Source organism: Gobio gobio, assembly GCF_949357685.1.
Source record: "Gobio gobio genome assembly, chromosome: 8".
In the NCBI taxonomy this organism is placed as follows: domain Eukaryota; kingdom Metazoa; phylum Chordata; class Actinopteri; order Cypriniformes; family Gobionidae; genus Gobio; species Gobio gobio.
In genome coordinates, this window is record NC_137114.1 from 22,040,741 (window position 1) to 22,058,240 (window position 17,500).

The 17,500-nt window shown below is 42.2% G+C and overlaps 2 protein-coding genes across 4 annotated transcripts in view; one reads left to right on the top strand and one right to left on the bottom strand.

Moving 5' to 3' along the window:
- The window catches only part of aplp1 (amyloid beta (A4) precursor-like protein 1), a 76,574-nt gene extending 75,489 nt beyond the window's left edge, over positions 1-1,085 (bottom strand). Inside the window, exon 1 of one of the 2 annotated variants that reach the window (XM_079823681.1) lies at positions 829-1,072. Coding sequence is in view for 1 of the 2 variants with exons in the window: in XM_079823680.1 (XP_079679806.1) it covers positions 829-891 (63 nt within the window). In the remaining variant the exon portion in view is untranslated. Of the gene's footprint in view, positions 1-828 lie in introns of both variants that reach the window. The other variant, XM_079823680.1, reaches the window with a different exon arrangement.
- A 2,027-nt stretch (positions 1,086-3,112) lies between these two features.
- Positions 3,113-17,500, top strand: part of st14 (ST14 transmembrane serine protease matriptase) — a 64,063-nt gene continuing 49,675 nt past the window's right edge. The window contains exons 1-2 of one of the 2 annotated variants that reach the window (XM_079823677.1): positions 3,113-3,168; positions 3,266-3,374. In XM_079823677.1, the coding sequence (XP_079679803.1) occupies positions 3,348-3,374 (27 nt within the window). In that variant the 5' untranslated portion in view covers positions 3,113-3,168; positions 3,266-3,347. Of the gene's footprint in view, positions 3,375-17,500 lie in introns of both variants that reach the window. The other variant, XM_079823678.1, reaches the window with a different exon arrangement.

A 17,500-nucleotide genomic window follows, 5' to 3' on the forward strand; every position in this document is an offset into this window, starting at 1 on the left:
AAAAAAAAAAAACACCGAAAAACAAATAAGCATGGGGTGTCTGGCATAAGTAACATAATTTTTCCATCTTAGGCCTGGAGGTAGCGCGGGCTTCGTCAGCACTGCAGGCCGCAGAGGCTGCAGCATATCTAATAGCACTGAATCAACAACCCCCAGACATCATTCAAGCATCAGGGTTGAGATCGTGTCTGCTAGAACAATCTGTGTTGCTTAATGTCAGCTTCTCAAACTATTTGATCAGAAAGACCACTCTAAAATGACCACTCCGAAACGTTCCCAGGTAAATAGCCAGTCTAGCTGCAGAACACACTACAGTTTTACAATCTAAGATGCATGGCAACACATTAAGTTGCATACTGGACATCTGCAACAAGACAGCAATTTCCCCATCAATGCAAGTACGCAATAGCAGGCTACATACTAAATCTAATAGATCACTCAATGATCCCAAACTGTACACTAAACATACATTCTGTAATGAAAAAGCCATGCCCCACCCTGAGAAATAAATATGCTCAGCTAATTTATCTTTCCATTTATCAGGCCAAGGTCCCAATTGGTTCTCACTCTCACTCTCTCTCTCTCTCCCTCAGCCACACACACACACACACACACACACACACACACGCACACACACAAATAAACGCAGACAACCCTTCATTAATATCACATCTGACCCCTGAATTGTGTTATTTGTATGTTGTTGTGTTTTATTTATTATTTAAAATGTGGCTGCAAAATAACATATGTAGCCTATTCTCAAGGTTAATCTGAATCAAGTACAAAATTACAACCGAGATAAATGTGTTATCCGCATTCGGATCCTACCTCATCTCTCCAGACGCAATAAGACAATAAAGTCATCAATATTAATGGCGTTTTCTGCCCCATTCTTCTTCCTTCTCTTCTTAGTCTTTAACTTTGCTGATTTCTTTGAATGTCTATTTTAACTACTGCGTTATTTCCGAAAGAAAAAACCAACGGGAATGAGCAGGTCTGCTGCGGGATACGAGCTGGTGTGGTCGGCGCTTGGCTGAGATATCTCCTGTGTCCGCAGATCTCAGTGTGAACTGACAATCGGCTGCGGCTCCCCCCCGTAAAACCAAACCCTCCTCCGCTCGGGCTGCGCAGAAGGTGGGCGTCCATTTGCTGAAGAACAGCGCCCCCTGCTGGTCATTCATAGAAAGGCACTGTGGACGCCTGTGGGGGAAGAGGTTTAACGACGCCTGTGAAGAACGTAGTTGATACTTTTCACCCATCTAAATGCCTCCTGGTGCATGGAACGTAGCCTATTATTATTCATAGATTTTACAATCCTCACTACATTGCTTTGCTTATATCTATAGGATGTAGTTTCAGGATTGAGTCGCTAGAGGGAAGTCGAGATAAATGTTTACAGCATGCACGTATACCCTCTAACATATAAAATGATTAATGAACAGGCTGTAGCCTAATGTTATATTGGGAGCTAATGAGGCGAATATGCTTTTTTTATGGCAATGTTTAATAAGAATGTGATGGATGGGGGACATTTCCACAATTGTTGCCTAGGACGAAAGATTTTGGGGCATGTTGTCACACTTGTTGGGGGCCTTTACTACTTGGGTTTGCAACGATTACGAAACACACAACACTTCATGAAAAAAGCAGCAAAAAAATGTATAGAAATGATCGACCTTTACATACATAAATAACGTTTATAACATGTTTAAATGTGACAACTTGCCCCGGGCATATATTACCTGTTCAGGTATACTGGAATCTATATTCAGTAGAACGCCTCTTGTCGGAATCTTAATGCGTTCACTTGTTTACCAAACATCAATATCACATTTTAACCCATAAGAACCCACAGTGACACGGGTGTCACAAACACTGGTGATTATCTGGAAAGGTCTTTTTAAAGCAATATCCCTAAATTTCAACTCAGGAAGTCCCTAAGTGACATATAAAGAACACCCAGGTTCAGTCATGTGACAATTTGGGCATTTTTTTGTTGCCATGAAATGGTGGCCTGTCTGGTTAGCACATGTTGCAAGTGTCAGCAAATTTTTTAAACGCTTGTTTTTGTTACTAAAGATATGTTTCAACCCATGCAACAATTCTAACATTTTAATAACTTATCATAAATTACACTTAACCTGATTTTAATACATTTCTTAAACAAATTGATAAAAAACAAGTTAAGAAAATATTGTGGTGACATTTATGTCACATCGGGCTGTTAACCTTAAAACAGTGGTGACATAGGCTATATGTCACATCGGGCTGTTAACCTTAAAACAGTGGTGACATAGGCTATATGTCACATTGGGCTGTTAACCTTACAACAGTTGGTGGAATTTTGATGTGATGTATTTGTCATATTAAGAAAAATATTAATGAGCTGTTCAATTAATTTAGCTGATTCAATTATTGTTTTAGTGTTATATACTTTCTCTATGTTAGCCTATATAAAATCTGGGACTCAGAAAAATGTTAACAGCACTGTTTAAAAAAATGGACAAAATGACATACCATGGTGGCTGACAATATGTCACGCAACTGTTTTCAGACTCTACTAGCATGTCTACATTTCACTGACAACAATGATTCTTAAAATCAGTAAGCAGGGGATAAGTCTTGGAAGATCCGTCCATGGCTTGATATGTTTTGTTAATAATTTTGAATAATACGCACATTTTCGATATATGTTGTGGAAAAGAAAAGAAACAGAAAAAAACTGTTATTTAGCAAAAAAAGGATAAAATGTTTTGTTTTGTTTTTTACTGAGAAATAAATGCCCAATGTAACATATATGTAACGTAAAAAAATTTATCATAAACGCACAATGTCACATATAGGCTATGTAACATTACAGATCTTTCACAAGGAGGGGTTGTATTTAAAAAACAACTGCAGAAACATGTTACAAGCTAAAAATCAACATGGTCCATTAAGCCTGTTTTATATGCCCCATATTTTTCCTATAAGGATAAATTGGTCTGGGTTATGGGTTAATTTGGATTTAACAAATCTGAACAGGTTCTCTGAAAACAACATTAAAAAAAAAACACTGCTAGACTATTTGACATTGAGCCCTGTTTGTAAACGCCTGTTTGGTGACGGAAGTAGGATAGTTGTCATATCCAGCGAAACTACAGCGTCATCACGAGCTCCTCAGGTGAGGTGAGTGGGATGAGAGAGAGAACGCCGCGGGTTTCACTGCATAAAACTCTGAACGCTCCACAAAATAACTTTTCCACCTTTGACTATTTCATCCAAGTCGCCAGAAAAAAGACGCCTGGATAAACTTCTCGGAACTTCAGGGGCGCGCTCTTCTGTTTGGTGTCTGTTCCTGAAGTAACATGAGTTCCGCCGCTGCGTATGAACATGTAAGTGTTTTTTATTATTTATTCTTATAGCCTTGGCTATTTTTTAACCTCTTCACTTTGTTTGAAGTGCCGTTGTTCGGCACAACACCGTGTCCTCCCTATGTTGTCAACATTATTGCTCGTAAAAACTAATAGCAAATTTAGACTAACCAATTATATCTGTAGTAGCCTATTAATAACTTGAATATGTGAATTTAAAGTTGTATCAAGCGGTTGATTCGTGATGTAGCCGGTAGGTAAAATGTAAAATTTTACTCAGTTTGTTTAATTGTTTCACATTTACACCTGTGCGAGTCTTGTGCCATAATTCATCAACCACTGTTCTTGTTAGTGGTGGGGCTTTTGATTAATCACAGTGACTCGTTTGAATCAGTTCACGTAAACGATTCATCTAATGGTCCTTTCTGCTGGTTACGCTGTTAAAAAATAATACTTAAACACATGAACGAATCCAGGTCATGGAGGTCAACGGGAATGATTCGTTCATTTACAGGAGTCACTTAACAAGATTTCTAGCTCTACGCGATACGCGTACCACTGACTAGAGGGAAACATTTTAATATTTGAATGAAGATGCTACTTTTTGTTAGTATACGTATGTCTGTGTTTTGCGGTAAACCAGGTATAGACAGATATAAATTATAGTTAGAGGTGGAACAGTTTTAATATTTTAGACAAAATATAAAATGCATCTAAAAAAGTGTTTTATGTTTGCATCATATTGATGCATCAGCTTTTTTTGGTTCATATGATATCTTGTAAGGTAAATCAGTTATATCTTTGTATAGCAGAATACTTTCATAACATGCATATAAATATCAGTTGTCACTCTATATCCAACAATAATTGGTCTTTGTAAGATTTAATTGCTTACATTTATGCTCAAAGCTCTGTAGTTTTCTTTGTGGGCGGCAAAACATAATGCAGTTGAGAAATGCACACAAATAATAATTCCTCAAAAGCATGTTGTATATATTTAACAACAAAAAAGGTGTATTGATAAGTAAACCGAAGTTGCTTTAGTGCAGTACATTTGAATCTTGAAATATTACTAAAAAATATAAAAATGACTCTTAACTTTATAAAAGTCATTAAAGATGTCACTGCAAAAAGACACACATGTACCACAACCGAGATCTATCCAGCTGCAGCCCCGCAGCACACCAGTTTCAGAACCCCATCCACAGAACCGGTAGTGAGCGGCGCTACCCATACACGTGGTTTTCATATGGGTTTTAAAGTTACTTTTCTATTCATATCCTTGATCAAGAGAAACATGCATTTAAGCCAGTGAGATGTGAATAGAAGCATGAAGGAGAATATGTTGAGTTGTGTGTGATATTTCTGTCATTATACATGTGGTGGTGAACGAATATTGAATCTGTTCACGTCTTTCACGTTTAATCATTAAAGCTTTTTTTCATTTGTCAAAAGATATTATTTGTCTTAACATTAAAATATTATTAATTAATGAAACATATAAATTTTGTTTTCAGGGATGAAAAGACTTTCATCTTTTCACGTCTTTCACGTTTTATCATTAAAGCTTTTTTGCATTTGTCAAAAGATATTATTTCTCTTAATATTAAATAATTATTCATTAATAAAACATTAATTTCGTTTTCAGGGATGAAAACACTTTCATCTTTTCAAGTATTTCTGCAGAAATGCCATGATATGGCTTAAGAGTCACAAGTTTTTGTGTTTTAAGATATCTTTTTTTCCACGTTTTTATTATGTGCCATTTAAATTAGTTTTAAACCTATTGTTTTAGAAATATTTTATATATGTCCTATTTGTTTTCTTTCAGAGAAACACGTTTCACTTTAAGGCCTTGTATTAAATGGTTATTTTTATTTGACATTTGAAAAATAGAAATGTCTCATTCTCTGTCTATTGTTTTCAATCGAAATAATACGATTGAATATAGAGTCAAATGGGAAACACTTTATAACATGTTACAAATATTAGGCCTTATATATTTTTAAAATAATAAAACAAAGTTGTAGTATTGTTAAAGTAACAATAAACTACAGTGTTTGTGTCCATTAGCATTAAATATCATAGGCTATTTTCTGTCAGTATTATTTGTAACAACATGAATGTGAACTAAATAATACTAATATATCTAGTCAAATGGGAAACGCTTTACAACATGTTATACATTTATTAATATTTTTTAAATAAATTGTGTATAGTTTTAGCCTGTTTCCATGAAGTATAAACTACTGTCTTTGTATTAATTGATTTAAGCACGATCAATAGGCTATATGTTTTAAAATGTTGATCATGGTACATTATGACATGCATATTATATGAACAGAAAATTTTTTTTTATTTAAAAGTATTGTTGTTAAATATTGTAGACATCGATCCGATCAAAATCCATGTGAAAACAGCTTATATTTAACAAAAGAAAATTACATATGACTGTTTAAGCCCCGCCCTTCACTTCCAGTTCTGTGGATGGGGTTCTGAAACTGGTGTGCAGCTGGATGCTATTGCCACAACCAGACGGTGGACATTTTTAGAATTATTCTAAAAGGCTTTTTAATTGTTTATCAGGTGACAGATGGCATACAGCCTACAGGTTTGAGCAAAGTTTTGATCATTTAGAAGACTAAATATGATACTGTAAGCTTTATAGGTTGTTTATACGCTTTACAAGTTGCATTTAGCATTCAGGGTGTAATATTTTGTGTTCCCTAGAAATCAATCCCTTGACTTTGGTGTTTGGTGACCAGGCTCTAGATGGGCAGGAATGTAAAACAATTCTAACAGAAACATTCCCCTGAAGGGAAAGTATGTATTTGAGATCCATGTAATGTCTGCGTGGTTGTGGCAAAGTGTAAATTCTCGTCATAAAGTTGTAAATGAAGGCACGTCAGGGTTTGTGCTTGACTCTTTATGGCCACTTCCCTGTCCTTAAAGTGCGACGCTGTGGCCTCAGGCCTCAGTCACATACACAGTTTGGTTGATTCAGTTGTTATTGTTCCGTCCTGACAAAGTACAGCAACACAGTGCTTGTAGGAGCGAAAACCAAGAGACACGCCCAGTTTTGACACATTATATACTATAATCCACATTATTTATGTCTTGCTCTAAATCCCTTGATGAGAAATCTTTCCATACAATATTTTTAAACCCCAAATAAAACTGGTTTCTTAAAGTCAATAATATCCCTTGTGGTTCTTGTCTTGCCTTGTCATGTCCTATAAATAGATTAGTGAGGATGAATCATTTCTTTGGCAATTCTCTCACTTGATGCATTGGATGTCAGTATCATTTAACAATATGTTGACTCGAATTAGATGGATGGAGCCGTATATGATCAGGCTTAAGACCTTCGCTACATTAGGGGGAAGTAATGTGTTCAGATGGGCTTTGTTTCCTGCTAAAGCTACACACGCCTAGATTTCCAGGTATTTGCGATCTCTTGTGATCCTCAGGCTTGTTTCAACTTGATAGCCTGAATCCTCGAATACTCCCAGAGCACATGCTATGCATTTTGTCTTTTTTTTAGGCTTCCGCAGACAAGCTTATTTCAGTAACGATAAGTTGTTGTTGTTGTTGTTGTTTTTAATGGACCAAAATGTATTCAATAATTTCATGCCTAATTTACAGGTTTTTCAAGAGAATGACACTCCATGTCATGCTTTCATACATTATAGGCAAGAACAAAGTTCCTTTAGTATTTTGTAGTGTAGTATTTTACAAATATCATTGGTTTGTTCTGTATTTTACAAGTATTAGCCATGCCTTGAACATCAGTATGAATGTTTCGGAATGCTGTTGTTTTTGATGCATCTATCGAACAAACTTTGTATCTTGTCTGTTCAGCATTATAGATTAATATAGCAGATTTGTGCTTTTGGCAGATTTTCTCCGTTGACAGCCAGTACCAGCATTTTTTATTATTTTCACAAAACTCCCAGAAAAATTTTGTATGACTATATGGACATACAACATATAAAAATAAGAGAGCAGAGCTTCTGCTTTTAAACAAACAAACAAACAAACTATCATTATGAGCACTGACAGGTGAAGCGAATATCACTGATTATCTCTTCATCACGGCACCTGTTAGTGGGTGGGATATATTAGGCAGCAAGTGAACATTTTGTCCTCAAAGTTAATGTGTTAGAAGCAGGAAAAAATGGGCAAGCGTAAGGATTTGAGTGAGTTTGACAAGGGCCAAATTGTGATGACTAGAAGACTGGGTCAGAGCATTTCCAAAACTGCAGCTCTTGTGGGGTGTTCCTGGTAGGGGTGCACAATATATCGATTCAATATCGTTATCGCGATATCACGTTGCCCGATATTATATCGTAAGTCTCGCGATAATTATGCAATATTTTGTTTATGACAAAATGAGACTCGTTTCACTGTATATACATTCTTTATCGGATCTATTTAAAAAAAAAAAAAACGGGTCCCTCGTACTTGCTCCAAAGCTAACCGTCACTCACTCTCGCTCTACACACACACACACTCTTGTTGGGTCGGCTCGACCCGCACGCACCAGCGCACAACAAAACGAAGTGAAAGAAAAGAAAGGACCTAAAGAGGGAGCGAGTGGAGCAAAAGAAAGAACACAAAAGTAAGAAAATGAGTGTTGCTCAGGGAGAGGACGAAATACTTAAGAACCACCACAAGCCACTTTTTACGATGGGTGGTTTTGCATTTAATAATTCTTATTTCTCTCCGTTTTAAATATTTCTCTCAGTTTATTTCGGCTCTGTTTGAGTGTGCCTGTCAGTCTACGCGCTGATATGAGCAGATATCCGATCACTATGCACAAGTTAGGGGGTGTTTAGCCACGTTTGCAATGCTGGTGTCAGGAAGTCACACTCACGAAAGTTCATTATTTGAATTATATTTAATGCGTTTTAAAGCCTTACCGGTTAAACATTTCATTTGCGTGCTCGTGCACTGTTTTAATATGCGCTGAGCGCGCGCACTAAAAGCCTGTCAAACACGTGATTACTGGACTAAGTAGTCTTATCGCGCTTATACTGTCAAATTCACACAAGGTTAACATAAACACAGTCAGTTATGTCTAAAGTGAAAGTAAAATCGCGTGTCTGTATATTAGATATGTAGAGGTCTTACATTGACAGCAGTGAACACGCTGCCGCTTGTCCTTAAAGGGACAGTTCACCTCTAAAATAATGTCATTATTTACTCATCTAATGTTGTTCAAACCTGAATTAATTTCTTCTGTTGAACACAGACAGTTGAATACCAGATAGTTAATGGTAGCCATTGACATCAATATTATAATTGTTTTTTCCAAGTCTTTTAAAGCCACACTGTGTAACCTTTTTAGTTTATTCTTAGCTAAAAACACTTAGTTCTTTCAAAAATATGTGCTCATTAATGTACATTTACTTCTTTCAAGTAATAAAGTATTCTCGTAAGTTTATAATATGCCATTGAAAATACATATGGGTAAGGGGTTCGAATGCCGGTCGCCATGTTGCCCCTCCATCTTGAAAGTACATTAGCCAAAGAGGGACATACCCGTAATTCAAGCTTCGCCTTTCGCGTTTTAATACTCGATGGCACCGCGTCGAATGTGGACGAGGTCGAACTGGAAGCTAGGGATGAAACGGTATGGAAATTTAACATCACGATTATAGTGACCCAAATTATCACGGTTATCAATATTATCACGGTTCCCTTTCGAGGGAACTCGCACTGCATCGGGACGACGCTTTGGGGATGCTCCCTTAGCATCAGCGAATCTGAAACCAGAATGCCAACTAGGCCAATCCGATTGGCGTGCGTGATGACGTCATCGTGACGGCATACCCGGAAGTATAAAAGGGTTGCTGGAGCGTAATGGCGGTAGTTATTGCTCTTCAGCATAGCGCTATCTGTTACTGTCTGTCTATTTACTGTTGTTTGTCAGTGAAAGTGTGTGATTGAAATGAAGTGTGAAAAAGTGAGAGAGTTCAAGCAGTGTGTGCATCCTTGCCCTCGCTACATGTCGGGCTCGGATACACACCTGCTGTGTGTGCACTGCCTGGGCGTTCAGCATGCTCGAGAGCCGCTTGTGAGCATTATGGAAGCTGACGCTCAGAGTGCTCCGCTCTCGGCGTGAGCCCCGTGGATCGGTCCCGCATCCGCCGAGGCGGTGCGGCGAGGCTGGTCATGGGGCTCACGGATGGACTGTCAGCGGGACTGGGACTGCTGAGGCATTTTCCCAGTCTTTATCTGACAGTTCAGATGTTCTCCTTCCCCGTGTGGAAGCCCGCGCTGCGGCTTCTTCCCCCGGGGCGGAGGACGCGATGTGTGAGAGGTCTGATTCTGAGGAATTAGACGTACTCAGCATCGAGGCAGTCAAAGTCATAAGCACTTCTTAAATATACAAGATTCCATCCAAAACGCGATTGCTGAAAAAAAAAAAAAAAAAGAAAAAAAAAGGCAGCGCGCAGGTTATGAGTCTGCAATTAATGTGAACACACGCGATCGGTGTGCATGAGATACTGGTTGGCTTAACGGACGAGTCCGTATAGTAAAATAAATCAGTATTTGTCTGATATGGCTGCATTTAAGTCTGAGGATTTAAATGAGATATTATCTGACTCTGAGGAGTTAGATATTCAGTCATTTCAGACCATGTTTCACTGTATTGTGTGACACTGTTTGGCTTTTTTTCTCGAGGGATGAAAGCCAATTGTATTATGACGGCTTGAACCACGTTGCTGAGGCAACGCGGGGTCTATGAGTCCGTATAAATACAAATAAAACAGTGTCGTCTGATTAATTACGGCTACATTTAATTTTAAGGAATTAAAATTAAATATAATCTAACTTTGAGGAGTTAGATATTCAGCCTATCATTCAGACTATGTTTCACCTTATTGTGGCTGCATTTAATTCTGAGGAATTAAATTAAAATATTATCTGACTTTGAGGAGTTAGATATATTTTTTATTCAGCCTGTTATTCAGATCAGGTTGCACGGGTTTGGTGATTATGATGGCATTTAATTCCGAGGAATTGAGTGTCATGTTATCCTACTTTGATAAGTTGGATACTTTAAATTCTGTCACCCAAGCGTGTTTTACTTGTGAACTGGATATTCATCTAAGATGGAGCCCTCCTGAAGTTGATGTCGTTCTCGCCGCCTTGTGGCCTGCGGGACACATCAGTTTCAGGCAATTGCTAATCGCAGTGTCCGCTCTAGGGTTGTGGCCCTGTTGAGCTGCTCCCTTAGATGAGGCCCCCTGCTGGCCAGCCCCCTCTCCCGGGTAGGAGCGATCGAGGTCGCCTCCCCTGTGGAGTTTTCGGGAATCGACGCTGTGTTCCCGCCGTCTAGTACGCTTCGGGCCACATCGTTTCCCCGTGCACGCGTGCTGCACCAGCCGCCTCTAGCAAGACTTGCGGTGGTCCAGCAAACGCGTACGCACACCGAAAATCTTCCTCGATTTCGCCCTGCCGGTAAGCCGCTTCAGGGGGTCGGGGAGGAGGCTCGGTTGACACCCAAGACCGGCCTCGAGAGGCTGGTTCCCTTAGCAGATTATCTCGGCGCATGGTTATGCCTCCGAATATATCAGCTTGGGGCCTGCGACTGTAGGAAGGGGCATACAGACTGCAGTCCGGTTACCTTCCCCTGAAGTTCAGTGGGGTGGTCTGGACGGCAGTGGTCCCTGGGCAGGTTCGGGTAATGGAACAGGAAGTTCACTCCCTGTTGGTAAGGAGGCCACAGAATGTGCTCCTCCGCCAGACAGGGAGTCCGGGTTCTACAGCCAGTACTTCATAGTTCCTAAGAGGGATGGCGAGTTGCATCCAACTTTAGACCGGAGGTACTTGAATCGTTCTCTGAGGAGATTCAGATTCAAGATGCTTAGCATTTCCTCCATTGTGATTCAGATCCAGTCTGAGGACTGGTCTGTCACGATGGGTCTGAAGAGGACGCATACTTCCCTGTATCCATCCTTCTGTGTCACAGGAAGTTCCTGAGGTTCGCTTTTTGGGGCAAAGCGTACCAATATCGGGTTCTTCCAGGCGGCCTGGTCTCTAAAATGAAGCTAGGCCACAGCATCACTGTGAAGCAGTTTAAGGTCTGCTGGGGCTCATTGCGGCTGCGTCCAACAGAATATCTCTTGGCCTGCTGCATGAGACCCTTACAGTGGTAGCTGGGAATCAAGGGGTTTTCCTCTGGGGGAAAACCATTCTGTATGATCAGGGTAACGCGCAGATGCCTTCGTTCCCTAGTCATATGGAAGAAACCTTGGTTTCTGTCCCAGGGGCCAGTGTTGGGAGCGTTCTGTTGCCGGGAATCCGTTTCAACAGACGCCTCCCTCACTGGCTGGGACGTGGTTATGGGAAGTAAACCAGGTGGCTTTCCTTGAGGGGAAATCCATTCTGTATGATCAGGGTAACGCGCAGTGGCCTTCGTTCCCTAGTCATATGGAAGAAACCTTGGTTTCTGTCCCAAGGGCCAGTGTTGGGAGCGTTCTGTTGCCGGGAATCCGTTTCAACAGACGCCTCCCTCACTGGCTGGGACGTGGTCATGGCGGCCGCTTTGCGAGAGGTCTGTGGGAGACCAGGCATTTCTCCTGGCACATCTACTGCCTGGAAATGCTGGCGGTCTACAAAGCTCTGAGGAGCTTTTTCCCGGACCTCCGCAGCCACCATGTCCTGATATGGAAGTAAACCAGGTGGCTTTCCTTGAGGGGAAATCCATTCTGTATGATCAGGGTAACGCGCAGTGGCCTTCGTTCCCTAGTCATATGGAATAAACCTTGGTTTCTGTCCCAAGGGCCAGTGTTGGGAGCGTCCTGTTGCCGGAAATCCGTTTCAACAGACGCCTCCCTCACTGGCTGGGGCGCGGTCATGGACGGCCGCTTTGCGAGGGGCCCATGGGAGGGCCGTCATTCCTCCTGGCACATAAATTGCCTGGAGATGATGGCGGTCTACAAAGCTCTCAGGAGCTTTCTCCCGCACCTCCGCGGCCAGCATGTCCTGGTACGGACAGACAATACGTCTGTCGTAGCGTACATCAACCGCCAGGGGGGACTGAGGTCGCGCTTTCTGTACAGGATAGCACGCCGAGTCCTCCTGTGGACCCAAGGGAAACTGTTGTCCATCAGGGCAATGTATGTCCCGGGGGTCCAAAATCAGGGAGCAGACATCCTGTCGAGGCAGGGGCTGAGGCCCGGGGAGTGGCGACTCCACCCAGAGGTGGTGGAGGCCATATGCAAGAGGTTCGGCCCAGTGGAAGTGGATCTGTTTGCGTCTCGAGAGACGTCCCACTGTCCACTGTGGTTTTCCCTCACGCATCCAGCTCCGCTGGGGCTGGATGCCATGGTGCAGACGTGGCCGAGGCTGCGTCTGTACGCATTTCCCCCGATTGCTCTGCTCCCGGGAGTCCTGGAAAGGGTCCGTCGACAGGGGGTCAGTCTACTTCTGGTAGCACCCCGTTGGCCGACTCGAGTTTGGTTCTCGGATATCATAGCTCTGCTAGCAGGTCAGCCGTGGGAGATTCCTCTGAGGAGGGATCTCCTATCTCAGGCGGCGGGTACGATATTTTACCCCCGCCCGGAGATTTGGAACCTGTGGGTCTGGCCCCTGAGGGGACCAGGTTCATAGAGGCTGGCCTATCGGCAGACGTGATAGAGACCTTACTCAGCTCCAGGGCTCCGTCTACGAGGAGACTGTACAGCCTCAAGTGGAATGTATTTTCCACTTGGTGCAGAGAACGTGAGGTGGACCCAGTTAACTGCCCAGTGGCTTCAGTGCTGGAGTTCCTCCAAGATCGTTTCTCTGCAGGGCTTACCCCGTCCACACTCAAGGTGTACGTGGCTGCCATTGCGGCTTTCCACACTCCTTTGGGTGATGGGCCTCTGGGTAGGCACCAGCTGGTTGTACAATTCCTCCGTGGGGCTCGGAGGATGAGGCCTGCGGCTCGGTCCAGAGTTCCAACCTGGGACCTGGCAGTGGTTCTCGAAGGATTGGCTGAGGCCCCCTTCGAACCATTGGAGTCGGCTGGACCAAAGGATCGGACTCTTAAGGTGGCTTTTCTCCTTACCATTACCTCTCTCAGGAGAGTGGGAGATCTCCAGGCCTTGGCGGTAACGCCGACCTGCCTGGAGTTTGCCCCGGGAGGAGTAAAGGCCATCTTACACCCTAGGCCGGGCTACGTGCCTAAGGTGCCATCAAGGGTGGTCAGGTCATTGGTCCTGCAGGCATTTCATCCTCCGCCTCATGTGACGGCGGAAGAGGGGAGACTTCACCTACTCTGCCCGGTTAGGGCGCTCAGAGTTTATTTGGCGAAGTCTGCACAGTGGAGGAGATCACAACAACTGTTGGTGTGTTTTGGCTCACCTAAGAAGGGATTGCCTGCGTCTACTCAGACAATCAGTAATTGGATTGTCCAGGCGATTACCATGGCCTATCAGGTGCGCAGTTTGCCTTCACCTGTGGCTGTGAGGGCTCATTCCACCAGAGGCATGGCCTCTTCGGTGGCCCTTCTTTCTGGGGTCCCCTTGCAGGATATCTGCGAGGCGGCCGGGTGGGCTACCCCACACACTTTTATCAGGTTTTATAGCCTGGATCTCCCTACGACGCCTGGTGCGAGGGTGCTCCAGTCCTAGCTGTGCCCGGTTTCCGGCTTCACACTAGGGCAGGCGCTACCCTTCGGTGTGGCCTAGTGGGTACTCGTTCCCCAAAGCGTCGTCCCGATGCAGTGCGAGTTCCCTCGAAAGGGAACTGCTCGGGTTATGTATATAACCCTTGTTCCCTGAGAAGGGGAACGAGCACTGCATCCCGACGCCACACCTTGGCGCGCCTGGAGCGCATGCTTCAGAGCAATTACTACCGCCATTACGCTCCAGCAACCCTTTTATACTTCCGGGTATGCCGTCACGATGACGTCATCACGCACGCCAATCGGATTGGCCTAGTTGGCATTCTGGTTTCAGATTCGCTGATGCTAAGGGAGCATCCCCAAAGCGTCGTCCCGATGCAGTGCTCGTTCCCCTTCTCAGGGAACAAGGGTTATATACATAACCCGAGCAGTTTTGTTCAAACGAGATGAAAGTGTTCAAAAAGAACTGATGCACACACTTAAAACATTTCAACAAGTTTTATATTTGAAAATCAACAAACAACAAATAAATCAAGCAGCTCTATGCACTTTTTTAAGCTAGATTCTGTGGGATTTCCTTCCTTAATGGCCGTCGTCAATAGCAACGCATAACGCATAAATAATAATAATTTGTCGTAAATATAATCTCTAATATTATCTCTGATGAGAATATTGCTTGAGAATATATTTACAGTGTTCAGCAATGATGCATTTAAATCTAGCATATTTTGTGTTAGAGCCCAAACATTATCCAAGTGAAATAATGCATATCCATATTTCCATATGATTTGACAGTTTATTTTATTAAATATCAGAATGTGTGCATCATACCTGACACCTAAATGATCACTTTACAGTCAGTTTTATGACTGTCATTCTCTTCAAATGCTGAAGTTTGAAACGTGTAACGTTACCAATGTTGTATGTAACTTTAGAGACGGTCCCTAAATTCACCAGCGTTATGCCAGTCATATCAGATGCGCTGTGCTTCTGCTGTGTTTTTAAAACCATTTTCGCTGCTGAAATAGAACAAAAACAGTACAACCACTATATGATGAATGAATCTCCTGCATACATCGCACGTTTATCTCTGCTTTTAGTGTAGATTTCAGCGAGTAAGAGCGGCGCGCGCTCTGAATGAAACTCCGGCTAATCTGAACGCCTCTGATTATGAGACATTGCATTCATAAACTCAATAGAAACACGTGTGAGTGGTTATAATGCGCAACGCGATTATAACAGATGGCTTTTGAGAAGACTATTATAAGTTCAACAGCCAGAGTGACTAGTGTGCAGCCGAAATAACGTTAACTTACACCCGCAAATGGCAGTTGTTAATGTCAAGCCCTGATTATTATCCCTTCAATGTTAGTCTTGACTAAATTTGTTTGTTCGCTTCACGTTATTATTTCCCAGATGTAGTTTTGGTATTGAGTTCAAAGTCCACTTGCCGTTCGTAGTTTTGAAGTGTTTTCATCACCACAGTGACTTTCTTCTGGCATGTTCTGCAGACAGGGTGACCATCTTAGATTAAGTTTCCCTCAGGACTTTTGTAAAAGCCAAAATATGACCACACCTCAGATTTGGTCCTTTTAGAGGCTAAACAATCCCCAGAAGTGCTGTCACTGCCTTCTGCCATTTCTTATCATTCAAAAAACAGTGGTGCTGCGCCTGACTGACGCTGACTACACAGGATTTACCGCGAGTTTTCACAACCGTGATAATCACACGCGGTTTTAATGATAATAAAATTTTATACGATATTACTAACCGTCACTAAATTTTATCGTGGTTTATCGTGAAACCGGTAATCGTTTCATCCCTACTGGAAGCCATGTTAATCTTGGACTAAATCGGCCACCGTAGGAGTTAAAACGAAATCGGAATTGAGAGGAACAGAAACTAATATTCACTGGATGGTCATATACCTTTTCACCGCTAGATGGGGGAAAATATCACACAGTGTAGCTTTAAGTAAAAAAAAAAGAGTATTGCTATAAAAAAATAAAATAATTTATAATAAAAATAATAACTCTTTCTGTTCCTGTCGCCTAAGAATAGAATAGCAAAAAAGTGATGTGACAAGCCATCAGAACCAAACCGAACCAAAAACCATGGTTAAAAACCGAGGTATTTATTGAACCGTGGACTAACTGTATTGTTGCATCCCTACTGTACAACCAGACATTGTTATGAATCTATTTTGATGTGTTTTCCGTAACTTTTGTAATTTTACATAGGTTTAAATATCGAAATTAATATCGATATCGCAATATTCATTATCAATATCGCAATATCACATTTTTGTGAATATTGTGCACCCCTAGTTCCTGGTCTGCATTGGTCAGTATCTATCAAAAGTGCTCCAAGGAAGGAACAGTGGTGAACCGGCGACAGGGTCATGGGCGGCCAAGGCTCAGTGATGCACATGGGGAGCAAAGGCTGGCCCGTGTGGTCGGATCAAACAGACGAGTTACTGTAGCTCAAATTGCTCAAGAAGTTAATGCAGGTTCTGGTAGAAAGGTGTCAGAATACACAGTGCATCGCAGTTTGTTGCCTATGGGGCTGCATAGCCGCAGATCAGTCAGGGTGCTCATGCTGTGACCCCTCACTCTAAAAAAAAAAAAACACTTTTTGGTGCCATATAGATATTTTTTGGTATAAATTTTTACATGATAAAAAAGTGTCATATCGCGATATCAATGATATAGCGACGCGATGGCGTATGGCGCATTTACGTTCCCTAGCGCGCACAACAACAACCCCTGTCAGAGTATACACGAAGAGCAGCATGTCAGCCTCCGATAACGACTTGGTACCTAAAAAGGAGCTACTTGGTTTCAAGAGGTCAGCCCTCTTGACAACTGACAACATTGACAACTTAAAGCTGCTATTGATGTTTGCAGCACAATATTTGACCGGAAGGGTAACATTGACAGTTATTTTCGTCAGTTACGGCTCATTAGATCAAGCATTCTGCCTTCTTTGAATCAGACACAGAGATATAGTGCGTAAGATTACATTTATTTGAATGAATGGATTATAGCATTTATTTGGATTAATTATCGAGAGGGAGAGAAAGAGAGAGAGAGGGAGATTCGTACCTGTGTGACTGCGTCTGTTCAGCGTCTCTCTTAACGAAGATGTGGGTTTATTACTGAAAAATAGCGATGTAACCCCATCGTTGCTGAGAAATATAATGTAGTTATCCAGTAACTTAGCTATTTTTTTGCTAAAAGTCGTGGGGCAACGTTAATAACAAGTTTCTGTGCTCATGAATGTGACGCGTGTGCGTGTGCGCGTGTGCGCGTGTGTGCGTGTGCGTGCGTGCGTGCGTGCGTGTGTGTGGGCATGTTTTCGTGAAATATCAGGACACAAATGTGTATAATGACATGGGTATGACATAGGTATTACAAAAAGAGGGTGAAATATGAGGACGTTCCCCATGTCCTCACTTTTCAAAATGCTTATAAATCACACAGAACAAGTTTTTTTTCACAGAAAGTAAACTGCACAGTCTCCTGTG